Below are 23,628 nucleotides of genomic sequence, written 5' to 3'. Positions count from 1 at the left end.
CTGGAAGCGGGGTCCGGGCTCTGCGGTGGCAGCGGCAGCCCGCTGACCGCCTTTCTCTTGATTTGCCTTCCAGGACTTGACGTTCCTGACCAAGCAGGAGATTGTGCAGTGAGTGCACAATCCACTTCTGAGGCTCCCTCGGGCTCCCCTGAGGTGGATTCGGATGCGCTGGGGGAGCTGCAGGGCCGAAACTGGAGGCCACCCTTCAGGATCCAGGAGAAGTTGGGCGTTATTTGACCCTGCACGCCCCTGGCACCTGCCCCCCTCCCAACTTCCTGGCCCGGGCCCGGCAGCCCTGCCCCTGCTCTCTGCGGACTTTGCCCCCTAGCAAAACCAGAGACACCTTAGGAGCTTGGCGCCACTTTGCTCCGACTTTACCTGAGTAATACAATAACCGTTAACGCCTATGGAGCACTTAGCGCGCCAGCAGCTGCTCCAAGGGGTTGCCGGCTTTACCTAATCCCGTTTTGAGGGGGGAGGTACAGAACAAACAAGCAGGCTCTGAGAGGTTGAGTGACTTGCCTACGACTGCACTGGGAGGAAAAGGACTGCTATGGCCCACGGGCCTGGAGAAGGAGTTTCCTGGGCTTCACTGGGCAGAGGCTGGATCTAGTTCAGGGCTTTGAGGAGCAGGAATCCCGGGAGGGAAAGGGAGAATGGGAAAGTGGTTTTGCCCTTTTCTCCCTGGTGTTCGTGGACAGCGTTTGGCCCCCTCTGGAACCTCTCCATCCCGCAGGGATCTCTGGAAGGAGCCTTGTGCACAGTAGTCTCTTGGTAAAGACCAGTCACAAGAAAGGGCTCCCAGCCTGTGTCATAGCTCCCTTCGGCTGACCGTTGCCCAGTGACTCAGAAGTTCTGTGTGTGTGGCTTAGCTCCACCTGGTTTATAAGAGGCAGCAAGGCAAGGAGTGGGGGTGTAGTGCACACAAGGAGACCTGAGAGGAGAGCACCAGCGACTTCCCCTCTCTCTGCTAGAGCCCACAGGCGGTTTTCTGAGCTGCTTCCTCGGGAGAAACAGAGCATGGAGGACTCACTTCGGGAACGAGTGTCCTTTGAGGATATCCTCAGCCTTCCAGAGCTCAAGGTGCAAGCCCTTCACTCTCTTCGTGCACCTTGCTTTGCTAGTTCCTTAAGTCTTCCTGCCACTCACTGCAGATCATGGGTCCCTGCTTTCCATTCTGTTTGCTTTTCTCTTCCATCCTTTTCTCTTCTCCATTTTTTTCTTTCCTTCCTTTCTTTTCTTTCTGGGTTACATAGTGAGTTCAAGGCCAGCCAGAAAGACATAGTGAGACCCTGTCTCAAAAATAAATAAGCCAAGCATAATGGTGAATGCCTGTAATCCCAACAATTGGGAGGCTGAGGCAGGAGGATTGCTGCACAGCAAGTCGCTCTCTCAGAAAACAAAAAAACAAAAATACATAAATAAAATAACCAGCCCCTGGCTTTGGCTGCCTTCCCTGTCCTACCTTCCCCATTACGTTACTTATGCTTTTGAGCTGAACTTCCAGGAAGCCATCCCATCCCTTCCCCAGCTGCTAGTTGGCTCCTGTACCCCGAGCCTCCTGAGCTCCACAGTGCTGGTACTGCAACCTATTCCTCCAGTTTCTAGTGGGGTTGTAGTGAGTGTGTGACTTGGGCTGCATCTGTGGCCCTTACAAAGGCTCTCATTCCCAGGCCAACCCCTTCAAGGAGCGAATCTGCAAGGTCTTTTCCACATCCCCTGCCAGAGACAGCCTGAGCTTTGAGGACTTCTTGGACCTCCTGAGTGTGTTCAGTGACACAGCAACCCCAGACATCAAGTCCCACTATGCCTTCCGCATCTTTGGTAAGAGCCCAGGGGGTTGGTTGCCTGCCCCATCCACACAGCCTTCGAGGTGGACCTGCTTGGGAAGTGGGAGCCCCTGGTGCAGCCGCAGAGCCTTTCCTGACTACTTCCTTTTTGGCTTCCTGTGTGTACTCACCAGACTTTGATGATGATGGAACTCTAGACAGAGAAGACCTACGCCAGCTTGTGAACTGTCTCACGGGAGAGGGTGAGGACACTCGGCTCAGTGCTTCAGAGATGAAGCAGCTCATTGACAATGTGAGTGGTGGCCTGGCTGGGCCTGGGCACCCTGGGCACAGGAGGGCAGGGCTGGGGCTCCAGCCTAGAGCTCTCCTGTTCCCAGATTCTGGAAGAGTCCGACATTGACAGGGATGGGACCATCAATCTCTCTGAGTTCCAGCATGTCATCTCCCGTTCGCCAGACTTTGTCAGGTATGACGGTGTTCCCCCTGCCTTCTGGGTACCCATAGGTCTTCATCTGGTGCCTCTGGGTCTGGGATGCTATTATGGAAGGTGGTACTGAGAGAGCTCTGGGTCCCTCTGAATGTCTCAGGTCACTCTTCCAGTGGGTAAGAGGCCAACATACCCAGATGTAGCTCATTCCAAAGAAAGGTCTTAGGGAAGAAGTAAGAAGTTTAGGTTTAGTTCCTTCCTTTCTCTTTTATCAGAATACCCAGTTTGGGCTGGTTGTGGCCTGGTGGTATAGTGCATGGATAATATGGGTGAGGCCCTAGGATCTGGATCTGTCCTCAGCATCAAAAAGCAAGCAAACAAAAATCAAAGAGGAAAAGGAACGGGGAAAAGAAAAATCCAGCCCATTCTTTTCTTGTGCAGCTCCTTTAAAATCGTCCTGTGACTGCAGCTCCAGCGTGTACCTCAGCACGCTCTGTCCAAGACCTTCCCACTGCTGAACTGTGGCCAAGGTCATGCCCACATCGTCGGGGCCGGCCAAGCCGGCCCAGCCTGGAGCTGGCACTGTGCAGCCCTCGGCCAGGGCAGAGGGGCTCCTGCTTCTCACTGCTACTGTCATCTCCATTTCTACTGATCAATAATAAAAATTTAGAAGTTTTGACCCCTGTTTGTGATACTAGAAACATTGGTGGGGAAAGACTTGGCTTCTAGAAACCTTTGATTTTGCTAGGAATAAATCACATCTAAAGAAAGGGCCAGCAGGAAATCAAGCTACACTCCCCACCCCCACCCAGCAAATTGGGGGAATTCTCCCTCATCTTGATTATGGTGCTCTTTACATGAATTTCTACGTTTTCTGTGTTCTTTTTTTATGAGTGTGTGGTTTTTCATTTTTGAGACAAGGGTCTATGCCTGGAATGATCTCAAACTCCTGGGTCCAAATGTTACCCACACCTCAGCCTCCCAAGTACCTGGGACCACAGGCACCTGCCACCCTGCGCAGCAATGTGTTGAAACTTAAAGGTACACTAAAGAAGAAAGTCAGTCTTGCCAAATCATCACTTGAAAAATTAAAAACTGCAAAGTTAAAAAAAAAAAAAAAGTTTCTTGCTGAGCATGCTGGTACATACCTTTAATCCCAGTACTCAGGAGGCTGAGGCGGGAAGATTACTGTGAGTTCAAAGCCAGCCTGAACTACATAGTGAGACCTTGTTTTATAAAAACAAAAAAGTATGGTAGAACACTTGCCTAGTGTGGATGAGGCCCCTGTGTTCAGTCTCTTCCACAAAATAAATAAGCATGGAATAAAGAGGTTGGGGTGAATGGAGTCAACCCTGCCACAGGAAGTGCAGTGCATTGGGCAGTCAGCAGGCTGAGCTGCTTCTGGCTCCCTGGGGCCTGGAGAGCAGAGGTTCAGATCCCCCAGCAACAGATCAGTCTTAACAGTAGAAGTCTTTTAAGAAGAATGATGATTAAACAATTCTTCAGATTTTATTTAAAAAAAGAAAAGGTAAAGTGCATTTTATTAAAAATATATATAAAACCCACAGAATTCAGGGCCCTGTTCTGGGCAGTGTGAATATCCCTTAGAGTGGAAACAAGTGAGGGAACCAGGCCAGGGAGAAGCCAGGCTCCAGTGAGTTCCATGTGCTTGAGTTTGAAGAGGAGCTGACGTGGTGCAAAGGGACACACGGTTCTCAGGCTGGGATGAAGGCAGGCAGTCAACAAACAGTCTCTTCCTGAGGGGAAAGGCCTATGTGGTCATACGCTCCCAGGCTCATGCTCCTCCTCTGTGGCCACAGCCTGATACAGGCTGGAAAGGTCCAGGAGCAGGTTCTGAGCCTAACGTCTGGGGAGGGCTGCAGAGCCAGCCAGCCCTCTGGTCCCTGAGGTGCAGGTGATGGTGCCAAGCTACATCTGGCTGGCTGGCGTGAGCTGGCCACCAGCTCTTGTAAGAAAGCGTAGTGAGGCGGGGCTAAGGTGAAGGTGGAAGAGGCCAGTTGGCGCAGGGTTTTCAACTCTGTCCCATACCACCTGGGGTATGTTCCCAGCGGTTCTGGGAGGCAAGGGAACTGGGTGGCTGTGTGTGTGGCATCTCCGTCATCTCCTGCGCCCCCTGGTTTCACATTTTCAGCTGTTTTTTAAACAAAGGGCTCAGTGTACATAGGAGCATTGTCCTACCTACCCAGGCAGGCCTCTAGCCCTGGAAGGTAGACCCCGCTCCGTTGAGAACCATCGGGGCACCTGGCTGGGCAGTAGCAGCCTTATGCAGGGCTGGAGAGCAGCAGGCTGGGCAGGCCCCAAGCTCCTGAGGGGAGGCTCCTGGCTGTGTTCATGAGGCTTGGGGTCCAGCAGACACCCTCTAAGCAGTCATGGCCCTAAAGCCAGGGTGGTCTCATCACACCACAGAGTCACGGATTTCAGAGCCCAGGCGGACCCGGGGCCGAGGGCACACAGGGGACACCTCAACGAAACTGTCCTGGATGCTGAGTGGCCTCTTCTCAGACTCCGTGAAGACCTGAGGCCCTGGGGAGCTATCTGACAGAGCCTGGTAGCCCCGGTGATCCAGTGGGGTGCTGGGGGGGCCGATGCCATTGAGTGGTCGGGTCTCGGGTGGCAGCACCACAGGGCGAGTCTTGGGGTGCACGGTGGCACACTCGCCCTGCTTCAGGAAGACTTTCATGCCGTCTCGGTGCCGGTAGAGGAAGAACAGAAACAGAAGTACCACGGCGAGCCCAAAGAGGGTGCACATCACCAGGAACTCGTTCCAGTAGGACTTGTCCACACCCCAGCTGGACCTGCCGGCAGCTGGCGCACTCACCCGCGATGTGTTGATGATGACAGGGATGCTGCCACCCTGGTCTGTTCGGTGTGCCACTCCGTCGTCCACCACTTCTGGGCAGTAGCTGGCCACCAGCTGCTGGAAGCCCTCCTCTTGTGACCAGCACTCAAAGACCCCCAGCCTTTCCTGGCTGCCCACCAGCAGCAAGTCCCCAGTGGGGAGCACCCGGTAGGATGATGAGGCGTTGACAGGGCCCTTGTCATGGAGCCAGAGCCGGGTGGCCAGGTTAGACAGAAGCGGGCAGGCCAAGGTGTTGACCGTGTTGGGCTGGAACTGGACACGTTCACAGGGCTTCTGGCCTGCGAGCAGAAGAGGCACTGGGTAGAGTGTGCCATGGTCTACAGTGGCCACATGGTGACCCCTCCCTCCCGGTTGTGACAGGCACTGAGGACTCCTAGGACTGTCTCAGGCTCACTTTCCAGGTCCCTGCTCACAGTGGTGAAGGAAGGAGGAGGAAAGGCATCTGTCCCTTGTGTCCCTGGAAGGGCCATCTAGCAGATGGGGTCCCCACCTCTCTCCTGCAGTCTTCAAGGGGTCCCTTACCCACTGTCACGGAAGATGGGGGCTTGGGCCTGGACACGTTGCAGAGCTCCTTGGCATTGCCCCCTTCAACGTCCTGGATCCATAACCTGAGGACCAGAGAGGGTATGGGATCAGCCAGGAAACCCTGAGTCTGTGTCTTTCACCCTTGACGCAGACTCAGGCCTGGGCAAGGGCCCAAGCAGTGGGTAGGAAGGAGACTCCTGAGCTGATTCCCCAGCTCACTGGGCCTCAGTGAACATCTTATCTGCACCTCAATGCAAATGAAAGTTACAGCCTATTTTCCTGGATGACAAAAGCAAAATGTGCTTCAGGACAGCTGCAAGGACTTTCTGGATGTGCATATAAATATCTCTTTGAATAATATACAAGCACTGACTGGCTTCATAAACTTTCAGTGCCAGAGATTAACCAGGAGCATCTACTCCTGAGCTACAGTCTATATTCCTAGTCCTTTTTTTTTAAAACCATTATTTTAAATTTTGAAACAAACTTTCACTAAGTTTTCCAGGCTGGCCTTGAATTTGTGATCCTCCTATCAACCTCCTCAGTAGAAGGAATTACAGGCGTGTATCACCACACCCAGCTCCTATTTAGTTTTTTATTATAAAACAGACACCAGATGTTCCTATATATGAAGCAAGAACACTACAAATAGGGAATCTAATATTCCCATGCCTTAGATGTGTAATAAATTTGTGGTCTTCCTATAAAAAAACTCAACAAAAAAAACTACAAATGAGATAGATCTCATGTTTGTTTAAAACATTTAGATTTTTGTTTACACATATGTAAGAAAAATCAGGGAGGACAAAATGTCAAAAATCTGATCACCCTGGGAGGTGGCAGTTTTAATTTAGTTGTTAGGGTTTTTTTTTTTTGCATATGCTGAACTACAACCTTGGCCCTTAGGTAGTTTTTATATTGGTTATACTCATTCCTGTTTTCTTTTTTTTGAGACAGGGTCTCACTATGTAGTTCAGGTTGGCCTTGAACTCACAATGTAGCCCAGGCTGGCCTCAAACTCCTGCTTTAGACTCCCAAGTTCTGGGATTATAGGAGTTCGCCACCACACCCAGCACAGTCCTGTTTTCTAAAAGGACATTTTATAATCCAAATGTTTTGTTCATGTTTTCTAAAAGGACATTTTACAATCCAAATGTTTTATTCGTTTTTTGTTCTCAGGATCTCCCTGTATAATTCAGGACAATCTTTTTTTTGGTACTGGGGATGGAACTCAGGTCATTGAGCTTGCAAGGCAGGCGGCAGAACCACTGAGCTAAATCCCTGGCCCTAGGCCAATCTTGAACTCTTCATCTTTCTGCCTTGGCCCCTGGAATGCTAGGATTACAAGTACATCCAACTCCCAAATGTTATTTTTTTTAAATTTTGTATTGGTACTGGGGATTGAACACAGGGCCTTCACACTTAGCTACATCCCTGGCCCTTTAGTTTTTATTTTTCTTTTCTTTCTTTTTATTTTTGGTGACAGAGCTCACTATGTAGTTCAGGCTGGCCTTGAACTCACTATATAGCTCAGGTTGGCTGGAACTCATGGTGGTCTTCCTGCCTCAGTTTAAATTCTGGAATCATAGATGTTTGCCACCACACCTGGCTACCAGCCCTTTTAAAATTTGTAGGTAGGGTAGGACCAGGGATTTAGCTCAGTGGTTCCACTGCCTGCTTCACAAGCTCAAGGTCCCGAGTTCCATCCCCAGTACAAAAAAAAAAAAACAACAACAAAAAACAACTTTTAGGTAGGGTATTGCTAAATTCTCTAGACTGGACTTGGAACTTGTGATCATCCTGCCTTAGCCTCCCGAAGTGCTGAGATTCCAGGTGTATGCCACCACTCCTAGTTTAACAAAATGTTTTTAGCCCTTACCTTACTGTTACTAAAATGTGTTCACATGCCAACCAACATTCTCCTACCAAGCTTTTCCCAGCTGTGACCTTTCATACCCTACCAATCCTGTCCCTTCTTCAGGCAGGGAAGGCAAACAGACTACCTGAAAGGAATTGGGGGGCCCTCGGGGTGCTCATGAACACTCACACTGAGACTGGGTGTAAATCAGACCCTGTGCTGGGCCTAGACAGACCTAGGACAGGGGCTTGAAGCCAGGTGCACAGGGACAATGGGCCAGATGGCCTGTGGGAGCTCTCACCTGGAGGCCAGCTCAGGCTGGTAGAGGCTGATGTGCCTGCAGCTGGAGCCACTCCAAGCGCAGTAGGGGTCGCGGGCGAGGACGCAGTCCCCACAGCTCCGGTACAGGCTACAGTTGGCCACAGGCACCTGGACTATGCCGGAGTGGGAAGCCGCATACAGCAGACCCTGCACAGCCAAATCCCAGGGATGGGGGGTGGGTATGGACACCCAGGGCCACCATCCATGGCCATAATGTCCTCACACACCCACTAAAGCCACCCCTAAGTGGTCTGTCATCATCCTGGCACCCCAACTTCCCACATCCATGCCATGAGGCTAGATTCCATAATGCACCTTGCTGGGGCAGGAAAGGAAAAAAGCCAGGCAGGGAGTGCCCAGTACTGAGGGAGAACCAGCCCCAAGCATGTGGCTTGGTTCCTCCCTTGTGCGCTCACCCTGTGGCTGTCCAGGAGCAGGTTCTGAATGGGCTGTCCTGGCGGGAAGACCTGCAGCTCCTCAATGATGTGCATCCTGGGGCCGATGCCTACTGCCTTGTGCAGCCGGCCATCACCTAGGGTGGGACACATCTCAGGCCCTGCTCACCATCTGCTGTCCAGCACCTACCAGCCAACACCCCCACCCCACCTGCCAGGTCAGCTCACCAGTGCCCAGGAAGAGGACATCATAGGTGCGGTCCAGGACGGGGATGCGGTGCACGGCCACACGCTGGTAGCGGGCTCGTGGCTGCAATAGCAGCATCTGGCTGCGCACCTGCCCATCCATCAGGAAGTGGTCTTTGAGGAAGTTCAGCACGCGGTCTGGGAGCTGCAGGGAGGAGTGAATCTTCCGCTCCCGGGCACTGTTGGTGATGCACTAGGGAAGAAGACAGCAGTGTAAGAACAGAGGGGCCCTGTCTCACCAGCAGCGAATCACCCGCGCCCTGCAGAGTTAGTGTGCTGATCTAACAGCCAAGGCCAAGGCTGAGGTGTGGGGAAACCTCATTCACACTGGGCCTCAGGTGCGTGCGCTTCTTCTTCCTCCCCAGCACCTTTCCTTCTCTCCCAGCTCTGAGAAGGCCCCAGCAGAGCACAGTCCTGGGGAAAGTGGGACAGGCCTGGCTGGCTGATGCTCTCTAACCATGAGGGTTCACACACCGGGGGGACTCTCAACCAGTGACACATGGGAGGTGGGGTCACGACTCCAGCTGGCTGCCCTGAGCTGGGCTCACACTGTCTCTGGGCCCACTTCCTGCCACCACAGAGGTAATGGACTGTGTACCCACCTTTTCTCCCTTCCTCCCTCGCACCCTGCCTATTCTCTCACTCTGCTTCCAGGGTCACCTCCCAAGCTAACACGGGCATGAGGATCATCTGAGGGTCTGTTCTAGGGGAGCCCGCTGGGCTGGAAGGAAAGAAGATATGGTCTGGTCACCTGTGACCTGCTGAGTAAGGAGCTCACAGCCGAGTGGAAAAAGGGACCAAGTGAAGGGACAATGTGCACCAAGGGCCCGGATGGGAACTCATGCCCAGCCTGAGACAGAGTAGGACTGAAGACATCTCAGCGTCATCACATCTCACCAGCAGGCCCAGGCATGTCCCCAGTTTAAAGATGCAAAAACATCCAGAGAAGCTGTGCGGTCTGTTGGGGGCTCAACACCAGTGGCCCAGTATGGTGCAGGGCCCCAAGTCCTCCCAACCACGCCGAGTACCGGACACTGGTACCTACCGATCCAGGCCGGGGTGTGGGCACCTGGTGGGTCACCGTGTACCACTGCTGTGTCTCACGGTTCACCTCCTTGTAGAGGCCGTTGAAGGCCCTCTGCACATCATTAATGGAGAAGACGCACACCGCAGAGCCCTCAGTGGTCCCCCCATTCCTGCAACACAGACTGCAGATCAACACGGAGCCCCAGGCAGGCTCCTGGGCCTAGCTCCAGCCGTCCTCCCCGCTCCTGTCCCCAGCCAGGTCTGGGCCGTACCACTGGGAAGTGAAGACCCCGTAGAAAAGGGTTTGGCGCCAGTCCTGGGGACTGGGGCTCAGCGTGAAGACATCCTGCAGCACGTTGAACGGGAAGCCGTCGTCAGGCCGAGAACACAGCAACTGGGCCTTGAGGAAGGACGTCCAGCGCTGCTGCAGCACCCGCTCACCACCCTCATCTCCCTGCAGGAGGGGACAGGCCAGCTGAGGCACAAGCAGGGCTGAGACTGCAGGCGTGACGCTGCCCTGCTGTCTCCTCCCAGTGTTCACTGACAGACACCGAGAAGGAAGGATCAGAGCCAGGACACAGTTCATCTAAAGTCAAGAAAACTTCCAGGAGAGCTGAGCATGGTGTTTCACACCTGTAATCTGGGCACTCTGGGAGGCTGAGGCAGGAGGACTGTGCGTTCAAGCTCAGCCCAACTCAGTATTCCCTTTTTAGGGACTTGGTGGGAGTCACAACACTTACAGTCCATGTTTACTCAGGGACTCACACTCAGAGCTTTCCAGGGATGAATTCAAGCAACAAATTAATTCAAAGGTTGGTGTTGTTATTTCCATCTAACAGAGGAAGGAGAGGTTTCACCCAGAGGGTGAAGCCCTTCCCAGGACCCCAGTATTCTGGGAGTCGATTCTGGCAGTTGGGTCTCCATTTTCTGTCCTTAAACCCAATGCTACACTACCTCTGTATCTTATAAGTCATCTCTGGGTGCACCTTTCTGTATTTTCATATTAAAAAAAACAAAACAAAACAAAACACCAATAAGAGATTTTTCAATTTAAAAGGAAAGCAAGACTGCCTGCTGGCCCAGCTGTTTCTCCAAGGCATGAGCAAGACCAGAGGTCCCTTACCTGCAGGATCCCACACACTCACCTTGCAGATTCGGGCAACACGTGACACGATGGTATTCTCAAAGAACTCGAACTCCTGGCCAGTCTCGCTGAAGAAGAAGTAGATCTTGTCATCGTCACCGTGGGAACTGCCCAGCCTCTCGGGAATATAGGCCGAGGCCACGAAAGCAGGATCTGTGGGGGCCGGATGGGAGCACAGAGTCAGAGAGGAACCCCAGGAATGTCCCCTCTGGGAACAGAGACTGCCCACTGGGCAGGAAGGAACTTCACCTTGCAGCCAGTTGAGGGAGCTCTCGGTCTTGGTGGGGCGCGGGCTCTGGCTGCGGGAAATGGCTGGGTCATTCCCCTGAAAGCTGCTGACTGTTCCTGTGTAGAGCTCCCCATCTGCCAAGAAAACGTTCCCATGGGAATGGCTGCCCTGGCTCACTCTCCCAGATGGGGGCCCAGAGGAACCCCAGCACCATCCATCCTGCCTGCAGTGGACAGGGAAGGAGCAAGAACTTGGAAATGTTAAACCCAAGGGTAGCCCATGGTCACGCTGTCACCCCGGGAAATCTATCTGCACAACAAGACCAGCAGCTCAGGCCTGGGACCCGCCCGACACTCACCAACCACCAGGGCTGTGGACTTGAAATTGGGGTCAAAGGGACAACGGCCCTTGCCATCTTCCAGGAGGACATTTCCCGCCTGGTCCCGTGCCAGGGTGAAGTTCTCCACGCTCTGCAGGGTGACAGACAGGAGGGTTCAGGAGGGCCAAAGAAGGCGACGGAGTGGGAGCAGCCAACAGAGACCAGAGGCAGGAGCAGGGCATGGGACAGGAGCGCACAGGTGTCAGAGAGGCCGTGATCCTCACCTAACACCAGCTCAGTGCTGCCTGCTCTGCAGGGGGCATTGTTGGCCCATTTACCAGAAGGGAGGTGAGAATCAGAAAGTAATTAAAACAAGCCAAGCCACGTATTTCCAACTCTAAAGCTGGGGATCCACTCCTGGCCCCCAAGGCTGCCCTCTGCTAGAGGAGGAGGCTGGGGTATGTGCTGAGCAGGGCATACAAGGTGACTGAGCAAAGGCAGGGGACAGATGCTAGCAGGCAGGAGGCAGGTCCAGGTTCCTATACCTCAGGGCTCTCCAAGGAAGCCTCCCACCAGTGCCAGAGAATAGTGCCCAGGGCAGGAGGAGTGGCCCAGGGCTAAGAGCACTCACAATGTAGGCACACAGGGGGCTGAAGGCTGCTGTGCCACAGGTGAACAGGTGGCTGCTGTTGAGTGGCAGCAGAATCTTGATGTAGTTCTGACAGTCACGCTAAGGAAAGAAGGGAGAGAGTGAAGGCCCAGTCCTCCTCCCCAGGCCCCTGGCCAGGTCTAGGGGCAGGGCTGCTGCTATGGGGACCTTGGGCTGGGGCACTCAAATCTGGGAACAAATGAGGGGGCAGGAGCTTCCTGCAGGGAGGGGCTGGCAGTGCGCTGCAGGGGGCCTCGGGCAGCAGCTACTCTGGGGTTGGTAGCGGTCTCTTCTGCCTAGCAGGTGAGACGTGCCCGAGGGGGAAGAGGTACCCTCTTGGGATCTCTCCAGAGCTCAAGGCCCTTCCAGAGGCTCAGGGGAGACCAAAGGTCCCTCCTGACCAACTAGGGAAGAAGGCATAGCCCAGAGCAGGAGGAAACACCTAGCCTGAACCCTGAGCTCCAGGCATACATCACCTGAGACAGGCATCTCCAGCCCAGACCACTCCCCAGCCTTTCCTCCTGAGACCTTTCCACCCTTCTACCGGCAACTCCATCTCCTCAATATCTTAGGCACTAGGACTGGTGCTCAAACCCCACAGTTTTCCACCTTGAACTAGTGGCTCCATCCTCAAACATGTCTGGAACCCAAGCACTTTTCCCCGCCTTTACTGAATTCCGGAACAGGTCGCAGTCACCTCTTGCCCCCCGCACCAGCCTCCTCCTGTCCTGTCCTAAGGAGGCTACTCTAGCATTCTGGGCAGTTGCCCTTTAAAGCAAAAGGGGACCACGTCACTTCTCTGCTCAGAGTCCTGTCCGTTCCCACATATGTCCCAGTCAACTCCTCAGTCTCCTCAAGCTTGGCTCAAATGTCTTTGCTTTTTTGTGGTACTAGGTATCAAACCCAGGGCCTTAGCCATGCCAGGCTCAAATGTCTCTTTTTCAATTAGGTATAACCTGAACCCTGTTCCTCCCCGCCTTTTTTTGAGACAGGGTCTTGCTTTATACCTCAGGCTAGGCTAGAACTTGCGGTCTTCCTACCTCAACCGCCTTTTAAATTTATTTTTTTGCTATATTTGTGTGTGTGTGTGTGTGTGTGTGTGTGTGTGTGTGTGTGTGCATGTGTACTAGGGATTGAAGCCAAGTCCCCTGCACTGAGCTCTATCCTCAGCACTTTTTTTTTTTTTTTTTTTTTTTTTTTTGAGATAGGGTTTTGCTTAAATTTCCCAGGCTGGAATAGAACTTATGATCTTCCTGCCTCAGGCTCCCAAACTGCTAGGATTACAGGTGTGTAGCACTACATCTGGCTTGGTTGTTTTCTCTTTTCCACAATTATATCTTCATTGCCTGAAGCAGAGGGGCACAGAATAAGTATTTAGGTGATGCTGGGACATAGCTTGGTGGTAGCACACCTGCCTGGCATGGGCAAGGCTCTAGCTTTGATCCTGAGGGCCACAAAAAAGAAAAAGGTAGACCAAGTGGTTAATAAGTGTTTGCTGAATACAGATATAGCTAATCAGGGACAGCCAGGACTTGAACCTGTGTCCTAACCCCCAGTGTGATGCCCTGACTGCCACCTTCAGAGCCACGAATCCTCTAGAGATAGTGGGTGTCCCCCAGGGGAACTCTAGGTTGAGTAAGACTCCAAACCATACCAGCCTCATCAGACTTGCGACACCAGGGACCACCTGAAGAAGGACACAGCTACCCACCCCTGCTCAGGATGGAAGCTGATGTTTACTGAGGTTTATGTGCCTGGTGCCTTACATCTATGAGCTCACTGCATCCAGAGGAAGCCCAGTGATATAGGCGTGTCTTTGTCCCCATTTTACAGGTGGGTACACTAAGGCTGGACAAGGTCAATCCACTCTATACTCCTAGAGATTCTAAGTGGGGAACTGGAATTCAAATCTAGATGTGGGCACTGCAGAAGCTTGTGCCCACTCCCACCTCCTGCCTCTACTGACCTGCTCTACCCAACCTGTCAGCCCGGACGCCCCACGGCTGGCTCACCTTCAGGTCCTTGCCCTTGAAGCTGCACTGCTGCTTCCGGTCTGCATCCGCGGGCCATGGCAGCTGCAGGAGAGGGGATAAGTGTGGGTGCCACAGGCCGCACCCCTCACCTGCCCACATACTGGCAGGCAGAAGGTCGGCTTCCTGCTGTCCTTCTGTCTGCTAGGCCAGCCCTGGACCTGCTCACCTGCTGGTACTGCCCACCCGGTAGGAAGCTGGTGCTGCTGTTGAGTGCAAAGAGGGTCTCCCGGGCGCCCACATACAAGGTGCTGCCATCTTTGCTCAACAGAAGGGCTGTATAGTTGGAGACGTTTTCGGCTTTGAACTTGAGGATCGGCCGCTCTTTAGAGCCTGGGAGCAGGAAGATAGGTGTGACCTAGGTCTCCCAGGAGAAACCTCTTACACAGACCTCTGGAACAGCCAGGTTAATAGAAGGTGGCTGGTCATCAAGGTGGTAGGTGGCCAGGAGCTGGTGGTGGGGTGGGAAGCAGCATTCTGGAACTCTCAAACATTATTTAAGAAGCAATGGCTGGGCATGGTGATGCATACCTGTCATTCCAGCACTTCGGAGGCTGAGGCAGGAGGATCACCAAAATTCAAGGCCAGCCTGAACTACACAGTGAGGCACTGTCTTAAGAAAGAAAGAAAGAGGCTAGGCATGGTGGCGCACGCCTGTAATCCTAGCACTCGGGAGGCTGAGGCAGGAGGATCGCTGTGAGTTCGAGACCAGCCTGGGCTACACAGTTGAGTTCCAGTTCAGTCTCAACTACATAGTGAGACCCTGTCTCAAAAACCCAAAAAAAAATCACTATTGCCAGCAATGCACAGAGACATTATGTAAAAGGATGTTAATTACAGCACTATTCACATGAACGAAACAGTAGAAGTGGCCTAAGTCTGATCCTAGAGGTTGATGAAAATAAATGATACTCCATTCTGTGGAACACTACCCAGCTGGCAACAAGGATGCTATATTAGAAAAACTAGAACAAAGCTGTACAAGAGAAGCATGGTCAAAATATGGAGCAAGCTGAGTACATAACAGAAAAAAGGAAAATAGATTATAATACTCTCCTTGAGTGGTACTGCACCCAAAGAGAAGGAAATGAGCTGGATGTGACAGCACACGCCTGTCATCCCAGCACTTGGGAGGCTGAGGCAGGAGGATTGCTGCAAGTTCGAGGCTAACTGAGGCTACACACTGAGTTCAAGGGCAGCCTGCACTACATACTGAGACCCTGTCTCCAAAAATGGTGAAAAGTAAAAAAACTGCCAAGAGAAGCAAATGCTTGCACAGTGCACCCCCAGCCAGGTACTGTGCAGAACGCAGCTCATTCTGGTGGAGTAAGCAAACAGAGCCCTGGTCTTCAGCTGACTGCCAGTGTGAGGCGCTCCTGGGAGAATGGTGATTACTGAACAGGACGCAAATATTATCGGCCTCGAATCCCGACACCACGATGCAGTGGGGCGATGGGGCGGAGTGCAGCTAAGGAAGAGTAGAAATTTTAATATCTTCCCCAGTGAGGAGGGTCAGACAAGAGGTATTCAGTGATTAGGGTGTGCTCAGTCCTCTGGGCTTGATCCCTAGTACTGAAAAATTAAAGCAAAAACAGGATTATACCAAACATTAAAAAAACAAGTAGACCTGTGGTGCCTACAATCTAAGCTATTTGAGAGGTTGAGGCAGGAGAATCACAAGTCGGATTCCAGTGTGGATAACTTAGTAAGACCCTGTCTCGAAATAAAAAAATAAAAAGGTCTGGGAATAGAGTGGCCTGGGTTCAACCCCAATTTCACACACAAAAAAAGTGATTTGACGATGACGATGACGATGACGATGATTATGGTGCCTGTTAAACACATGCTGTACCACTGCACTATACCCTCAGCCCCAGGGTATTATTAAATCCAAAGGAGAGCAACAGAGGAAATAAACACCGTAGCAGAATACTGTGTGTTGGGAGGAGGCAGGGAAAGGTGCTAGGAAGCCACATTTCTCTCAGCAGCAAGTCAGGGAAGTCAGACATGTAAAGAAACAGCACACAGGCATTTTACTTTACAATACAGAGAAACTCGCCGAAGAATCTTAAGGGACTGCTAGAGGCCCCTCTTAGCCAGGGCTGGAAAAGACCGACAATAGGTTTTGCTCTTTACAAGGTATCCTTTTATGTTTTTATAAAAAAGTGTGCGCATGTACCCCTGATACTAAATTTAAGTATTATTCCTTGTTGCAGAATATATAATAATTAGGACAGGGGATTTAGCTCAGTGGTTCTGACGCCTGCCTCCCAAGCACAAGGTCCTGCACAAGCACAAGGTCCCAAGTTGGATCCCCGGGACCAAACCATGAAAAGAGATACTAAATATCTATTACCAAGCGAAAATGTAAGTTATAAAATAGTACATGTAGTCAGATTCTTTTATTCTGTGTAAAACCCCAGAACACTTTATCACAAAATGCTGAAAAATGGGTGGGGTGTAACGGCACACCCTGCAGTTCCAATGACTCTGGAGGCTGAGGCAGAGAATCCCAAGTTCAAGAATAGCTCAGGCAACTGGAGGGGAAAAATAACTGAACAAAAACAAACCCTGAAAAATGGGTTCCTAGTAGGATTACAGATAATTACTGGCAATTTATTTTCCTTTTTATCATTTTTAGAATCTACAAAAAGCTGGTTATATGTGTATAAAATGAAACACATAAACTAGAAAGAAAGAAGGAAGCATACCCACAGGGTATGTTTATGCTCTGAATTACTAAAGAATTTGAACAGAAATTATTTTTAAAATGCTAAGCAGCTGATAAGAACAGAAAAACAAGCCTGGTGTGGTGGCACACGCCTGTAATACCAGCACTCAGGGGGATGAGGCAGGAGTATCGCTGTGAGTTTGAGACCAGCCTGGGCTACATAGTGAGTTCCAGTTCAGTCTCAACTACATAGTGAGACCCTGTCTTAAAAAAAAAAAACAAGCGAAAGGAGCCCCCAGACTGTCAGGTACATCTTGACTGACCGGTGGATTATGACTGTAAAAACAGCCCCCTGAAGCCCAGGAAGCAAGAGTGGCAACAGCCACAAGGCAGTGGTGAAGACAACTGCATGTGTGTCTACATGTTGAGATTTTTACGTAACTTCAGCCTGGTTCCAAAGGGAGTGGAAACCCAAAGGGAAGAAAGTAATAAAATATAAACATTAAACTCAGGTGGCAGACAAAAAAACATCTGAAAATGACATCTAAACCAGAGAGGAGGGAAAGATTCACACTGTGGGACATAGGCCTTCACACAGCTACTAGAGATGGGCAGCACAATTAGCACTGAGCCTCCTGGTGACCAAAGAGAAAAGGGAAATTAAGTAACTTTGTCCTCACACTCTTGCATACACCTCAAGGCTGAATGACCTCCTCTGCCTGGGCAAAAATTCTGGAACAATCCCCATCACCTGCACCTTACACCATGAGCCAATGTGTGTTTGCCCTTCTGTACTCTTCTCCCGAGAAGAGCCACTGTCCTAAGGAGGCCCTCCTTGGTCACTGCAGGACCCCACTGTGAAGGGGCCATGCTAAATATGCTGCAGATGCTAGCTGCATTCATGAAGCAGGGGCTGTTTTATGTCCGGTTTTCAAATGGGGAAATCAAAGCTCAGAGAAGCTAAGCACCTTCAGCAGAACAGGAACTGGAGTGGGAGCCTGATGCAGGTTTCTTGGAAACCGCGCTCACCCAGTGCGGAGTGCAGCGAAGTCACTTGGGATCCAGGGCTGTCTCTAGAGCCTCTGATGCTGCTGGTCTGGGTCCAGAGCTGAGAAGGAGCAACTTCCCCACCTCACAAAGAATTCTAGAGCAGATGTCCATGATTTAAGCAGGACCTCTGGCAGGGCAGGACAAAGGCCAACTTGGGACTCACAGCAGTTTCATGGAACATCAGTGAGACCAGGGCAAATCACTACTGAGCCCCCTTAGCTCTTGCTTCCCCAATGTTTCTGGGATGCACAGGGCTGCCGTCTTCCAATGCCAGTGCCCGGCTGCTACACCAGGGTGGGGGGGGCACACCCACCTGGACGGGCCTGCCATTCCCAGCGGGAGGCTGCCCCTGGCACCTATCCAGACAGAAATGCCAGGCGCCAGAGATAAGCTGAAGTCCCAGGTGGCAGCATCACTCTACTCAGACCTGGCAGGATGGTGGCAAGCTGCCCAGGGTCCCACCGATAGAGCCCAGCCAGTGTAGCCACCCAAACAAGTCGCCTGCCACAGAACCCGCACATCTCCCCCAGCCACACTGGGGACACTGGGACAAATGACAGGACAGAACATAGAATGTGGGGGAATTGCCCTCCACCCTCCCCAAGTCATAGGGTGCTGACAACCTTGGCCACCAGAGTCCCCTGGCTCAGTCCATGGGGCTGGCTTCCCCATCGGGAAACTCAACAAGACAGAGTGTGCAAAATGCAGTCAGGACTGAGATTCAAATCCAGCCCCTGCCACTTGCTAAATTTTTTGTTTTGAGACAGGGTCTTGCTCTGTACCACAGGTTGTGCTTGAAGTCACTACCTAGCCCAGACCGGCAGTGATCCTCAGCCTCCTGTGTGCTGTGATTACAGGTGTTTACCACCATGCCTGGCTTAAACCAAGTAATTTTTTAAAGCCTCACTTTCCTTATCTGTAAGATGGGGATAATAATAGCAGCCTGGCTCACAGGGCTGTGACTGAATGAGTGTATGCATAAATAAATAACATAATGACCCACATTTACTAAGGGCTGTACTCAAAACAACTTTGCACACGTTATCCCTGCATTGGCACAGCGTCTGGCACACGACCAGCACTTGAATGGATCAAAAACAAAACCCAAAGCCCTGCAGGAAAATCCAGCCTGGGTGAGCAGTGCCAGCAGAGCAGGGCGGTAGGGCACCAGCTCCCTCTGTGACGGCACAGCACCCAGCCGTGCCACCCTGACCGTACCTGAACTCGCTCACACAGGGGCTCCGGTCAAAATGGCTCAGAGACGGGTGTCCCACGTGTGAGGGCCTACGCACCTGGGTGCCTGAGTCACCTCCAGGGTACCAGAGTGACAACGCAGCTCCTGCCTGACCTTGCCCATGTGTGTGTGCGTCCACGAAACTGCAGGGCTTGTCCCTGCCCATGTGCTCACTCCAGGGCGCTCTCTGTGCAGATGACAGTGTGGCATCACTGTACCTGCCCCTGCGGTGGTCACTTTTACGCTATTCTCTATTGTGCCTCAAATGCCAAACAACCTGTCCCCTGCGTCTCTGAAGCTGCGTGAGCTGTTCAGATGCCTCCAGACCCATCTAGCCGTAGCTGACTGTCCTTTCCCATCACCCTGGCAGGCCTAGGCCGGACCTCTCCAGGGCTAGCACCCCTTGGGGCAGCTACTTCCCAGGGAAGGAAGGTGTTCCCCATATCAATCCAACCAGGAGGGCATGCTAGGCTGGGCACACAGGGGCGTGGGCTCATGGCAGGAAGTGACAAGGGAGCGACTCAGCCCCCAGCCCCATCTTGAGTGTCTCCCTGTCCCTGTGACTCAGCCGGAAGCTTGGAGCTCTCTGGGCTGAGACGGGAAGAGGGCTCAGCACCATCCCCACCCTGGGCAGTCCCCACCCCAGGCCAGCCAGCGAGCTGGGGCAGTGATGTGACTCAGAGCCACACCCTACCTTTCTCTTCTGTGGCGAGACGCTGACCTGGCCCTCACACCCTGCCCTCCACAGGCCACGGCATGATGTGGCCAGTGATGGGGTCAGTGGACGGGGGGGCCTGTGATGAGGAGGAAGCCAGGATTCCCCTTCCCCCACACAGAGGGTTAGGGTGAGGACAATTTTCAGAGACCACATGCCAAGCCAAAGGGATCACGGCTATGCACACCAGCAGGAGTACCACCCCACACTGCGTGCTGACTGGGCTAGTCAGCACAAACTAGGGCACAGCCAGTGACCTGGGCACACTTCCGCTCCCCTAGGATGTAGGAGCACCAAGCCACGGGCTGGTTCTGCCATCATCAGGCCAGGGCAGAGCACAACCAGGAGGAGGGCTGAATGTGTGCTCAAAGTCCTTCCCATGGGGCAGATAAGAAAGCACTCTGGTAGCCAGGCAAGGTGTTGTACACCTGTAACTGCAGCACTCTGGAAGGCTGAGGCAGGACGATCTCAAGTTCAAGCCCAGCTTGGGCAACTTAGTGGCTTGAGACCTTCTCTCAAAATGAAAAAATAAAATTGGCTCAACCCCCAATACTGAAGGAAGAAAAAGAACGGTAAGCATTGGACTCCTGGGATCAGTGTACCCGGGAAAGCCTCCTGGCTGCCCATGCCATGGCCCATGTGAGCTGGCCAATGGCCCATCAGGACCCCAGGTGGCCTATATGTTGTGGGTTCCCTGTCACAGCAGCACAGGCTATGGCCACCACCTCAGTGCCCCCTGGAACCATGGCTAACTTCTCCATTCTTCTCCCCAGAGTCCACCCTTCTCTGAGGGTGAGTCCACACTGAGGCCTCTGCCCACAGGTCCCCCTTCTTCCTCTTAGTCCAAGGACACTGGAGCCGCCAGGCACAAATGACCTCATCTGCAGCCTCAATTTCCTCAGACACCAAACTCAAAGTAGTTTGCATCAGTGTCCATTCTAGAAACTTCTGCACCTTCCTTCACTCCTTAGGCAAACTCCTAAAGAGCAGCAGAACCCAGCTGTCCCTACTCCTTCCTCCCCACTCTCCTCCAAGGGCAGGCCCCACACTGGCAGGGTGGTGGGTGGGTGGGTGTCAGCCCTCCAGAGCCAGGGATGGCCTGGCCCAGTCTGTACCCCAAGAGTTTCAAGGATCACTCCACATCTCTCTCGTGCCCCTCTGGGCTTCCATCCCTCCATATATAGTATTTTAGCACCTTCGGTGAATTAAGTCACATAATCCTCTGAAGATGGTAATGGGGTCAAACTTTTGGTCACCCTTTTTCAAGGAGGAATTGGTGGAGTTAGGACTGGAACCTGTGTCACGCTCTTCCAAGTCTGTTACTAACCACCTTTCACCTCTCAGGATTGTGCTCTTAAGGCTTCTTTCTCTCTGGGGTTGGCCACTGGCCCTACACCTCTCACTCTGTAAACCATATCTATGTCCCCACTTCCACCATGCTGAGGCTCTGACCCCAAACCTCTCTCCCAGGAGACCCCCTGTGAATACCGCTCACCACTGCCCCTTCCAGTCACCTTCTTGGCTTGACATCTAGTGTCTCTGTGACCCCCCACTGTTACCACCCCCCTCCCCCACTGTGACTGAAAACACAGAACCCAAGGTCTTCTCTGTCATCTCTAGCCACAGGCCATACAGTTCCCTCTGTCCACAAGGTCCTTCCCTTTGACTCACTCACATGTACCCTCTGAGACTCAGCCACTCCACATCCTCCAAGAAGCCTACCTGGATCTCTAGCAGGGCACCAGCCCTTCTCCAAGTGCCCATTGTTTCTGTTCACACCTCCCACGGTGCACAGTGACACCGTCTCTTCCACCAAGCCAAAACACTTTGAGCATCGAGACCAAGTCTTATCAGCATTTGTAACAGGTGAGTTACAAGGAATTTTGTCATAAATTTTTTTTTTTGGTACCGGGGATCGAACTGAGATCCTTGCACTTGCAAGGCAGGGGGTGGGACCCCTGAGCTAAACCCCTGGCCCACAAATGTTTGTTGACTAAACAAATGAATGACAGAATCCTTCATGATGGTGTGCTCTGGTCCAGAGAGGGACCCCAGAATCAAAAGGAGGCAGGACACGAGCCACAGGACAGCAGAGATCCACATAAGAACCTGACTTTATCACTGACCAGCTATGTGATCCCAGCAAGTCAGTTCCCTTGTCTGAGCCGCAGGCCTGTGAGACCACTGGGGATAGAGATGGTAGATCTCTGCACCACACGGGTTTGGGGTCACAAACAAGCAGGTTTGGGGTCCCACCTCTTGCTGTCTTCCTTCACCACTGCCCTTGCCCTACTCCTTGCTCCCATGTGAGATGGGCAGCCAGCTTTCCAGGGAAATCGCCCACACCCTGACCACCTCGGGACAGCCACTCCAGTAGGAAGTTGGGGACAAGGGAGAGGACGGCACAGGCACCTGGAGGCAGGAGCAAGCGCCTTTGTGAAGGTGGCTGCTGCTGAGGACCAGATGCTTGTTCTCTATGGAGGGGGCCCAGCCTTGCCAAAGTTCCAAAAAGCCAGAAATCTGGATTTTTATATAAAATTTCCAAAGTTTTAAATATCACTAATTAAAATTTTTCTAAGTCACTTGAAGGCCAAACAAAATATATGTCCGGGTTGGCTCTGCCCCAACCCCCACCCCAGTCTACAAACTCCTGTCTGAGACATCTGCTCTGTCTCTGGGTACTGCATTCCCAGTCATATCTGCCACATTTCCAGCCTTGGCCATAGCCTCGGGGGGCCTCAGCTGGCCCCCAAACCCTGTTCAGAAATGACCCCAGATCGCTTTACCAGATGGGAGCTATAAGCTCTGCCAGGCCTCTGACTGCTTTGGTATAATTTGCAAAAATAGTTGGGGAGGGGCTTTAGCTCAGTGGCACCATGCCTACCTGGCAAGTGAAAGGTCCTGAGTTCGATCCCTGATTTTAAAAAAAAAAGAAAGGCTCTGGAGTTTGCCACACAAGATAAAGTAACACATCGCCACGTGCAAAAACAGCATACCTGGCACTGCCGGCACTGCCCAACAGGCGGGTTTCCTTCTCCATCAGCCCTCTCCTGGAGGACAGGCAAGAGGGGGTCAAAGGGAGGATATGAGTTGATAATTGGCCCATTTTGGTTGTGGCAGAACAAGGGCTTCTGTCTCTCACCACTGTCCTGCGGAACCCCCTTGCCATTGGCCCCCTCTCGGAAACCCGCTGTGCTAGAGGAGCGGCTCCCAGTGACCCACAAGTACAGAACACAGAAAAGGCCAGATCACAGGCTCAGAAAGCAGAACTCCATGAGGCAGACAAAACACCTCCCCTCTGTGACCCTAACACCCAGGATGTCAGACAAGACAACGAAAGCCTGGTGCCCACCGCCCTCCACCTGTTACCTCACTGCTACCTCCTTCCCGGATTTGAGGGCCAGAATAGCAGCTGTGCCACCAAGCGGCAGAGGGGCGTGGCTGTACCCCTGTGGTGAGATGGTCACGTAAGAGCAGTGGCTTTATAAAGAGTCAGACACAGTGGTGCATGCCTGTGATCCCAGCACTCTGGGAGATTGAGGCAAGAGGGCTACAAGTCCAGGCCCAACCAGGTGCCTCCAACACTGTGCAAGCCTCGAGCTCTCCAGGGCTGGCACTCAGGCCTTGTTCAAGCTGGGGAGTGGGACAGGGCAGTTCAGCCCTAAGCAGAAGCAATCCCTGGAACAACAGTGTACTTCTTCAGAGCAGAAGAAACAGGAGCACTTGAAAAATGGGCTAAATTAAGCAAGACCCTGGGAATGACTGACTACCAGCCAGCCCTTAGGGGCCTTGCTGTGATTTCTATGCCAGGGCAGGGTGGGGCTGCACTCCTTGGCCCCTCCTGTGGGGTCAGCGCCTTCGCCCTTGGCACCTCGAAGAGAGCTGCACACAGCTAGCACTCAGGCAGCTAGCACCAACTTGGTGCAAATGAACTCACCAAGCCAGGTGGGTAGGAGTTGCTAGCACAGCAGAACAGATACTGTTCTCCTCCACAGGACACAGCGCGTGCCAGGCACCATGCCAGACACTTTACATACATTATTCGTGTAATCCTTTTGGAAGCCAGGAGTTGGGTCCTGCTTGCACTCCTATCATGCCAACCTGAAGACAGGCTTGGG

General features: G+C 52.5%; 2 protein-coding genes across 2 annotated transcripts in view; one reads left to right on the top strand and one right to left on the bottom strand.

Moving 5' to 3' along the window:
* Positions 1-3: 3 nt before the first annotated feature.
* Cib1 (calcium and integrin binding 1) lies at positions 4-2,896 on the top strand (the record flags this gene model as incomplete). The annotated part of the gene is given in 7 exon segments (XM_010621249.1): positions 4-63; positions 65-108; positions 975-1,083; positions 1,674-1,824; positions 1,964-2,082; positions 2,168-2,256; positions 2,659-2,896. Coding segments are annotated over 7 exon segments (594 nt in total), but the record flags the coding sequence as incomplete, so codon positions are not given.
* An 842-nt stretch (positions 2,897-3,738) lies between these two features.
* Sema4b (semaphorin 4B) overlaps positions 3,739-23,628 on the bottom strand; it is a 31,191-nt gene continuing 11,301 nt past the window's right edge. The window contains exons 3-18 of the mRNA XM_010621248.2: positions 22,880-22,959; positions 22,507-22,560; positions 21,804-21,984; positions 14,010-14,198; positions 13,823-13,885; positions 11,793-11,891; positions 11,201-11,312; positions 10,863-10,976; positions 10,615-10,766; positions 9,742-9,923; positions 9,489-9,639; positions 8,426-8,636; positions 8,219-8,334; positions 7,783-7,949; positions 5,621-5,706; positions 3,739-5,376 (exon numbers count right to left, since the gene is read on the bottom strand). Coding sequence (XP_010619550.1) covers positions 4,634-5,376; positions 5,621-5,706; positions 7,783-7,949; positions 8,219-8,334; positions 8,426-8,636; positions 9,489-9,639; positions 9,742-9,923; positions 10,615-10,766; positions 10,863-10,976; positions 11,201-11,312; positions 11,793-11,891; positions 13,823-13,885; positions 14,010-14,198; positions 21,804-21,984; positions 22,507-22,560; positions 22,880-22,959 — 2,700 coding nt within the window. The 3' untranslated portion in view covers positions 3,739-4,633. The remainder of the gene's footprint in view (positions 5,377-5,620; positions 5,707-7,782; positions 7,950-8,218; positions 8,335-8,425; positions 8,637-9,488; positions 9,640-9,741; positions 9,924-10,614; positions 10,767-10,862; positions 10,977-11,200; positions 11,313-11,792; positions 11,892-13,822; positions 13,886-14,009; positions 14,199-21,803; positions 21,985-22,506; positions 22,561-22,879; positions 22,960-23,628) is intronic.

The sequence above is a fragment of the Fukomys damarensis genome, unplaced genomic scaffold (genome assembly GCF_012274545.1).
Source record: "Fukomys damarensis isolate Sample0158 unplaced genomic scaffold, DMR_v1.0_HiC HiC_scaffold_7, whole genome shotgun sequence".
NCBI lineage: Eukaryota > Metazoa > Chordata > Mammalia > Rodentia > Bathyergidae > Fukomys > Fukomys damarensis.
Note: the sequence above shows the minus strand (reverse complement) of the source record. Positions and strands in the feature narration are given on the sequence as shown.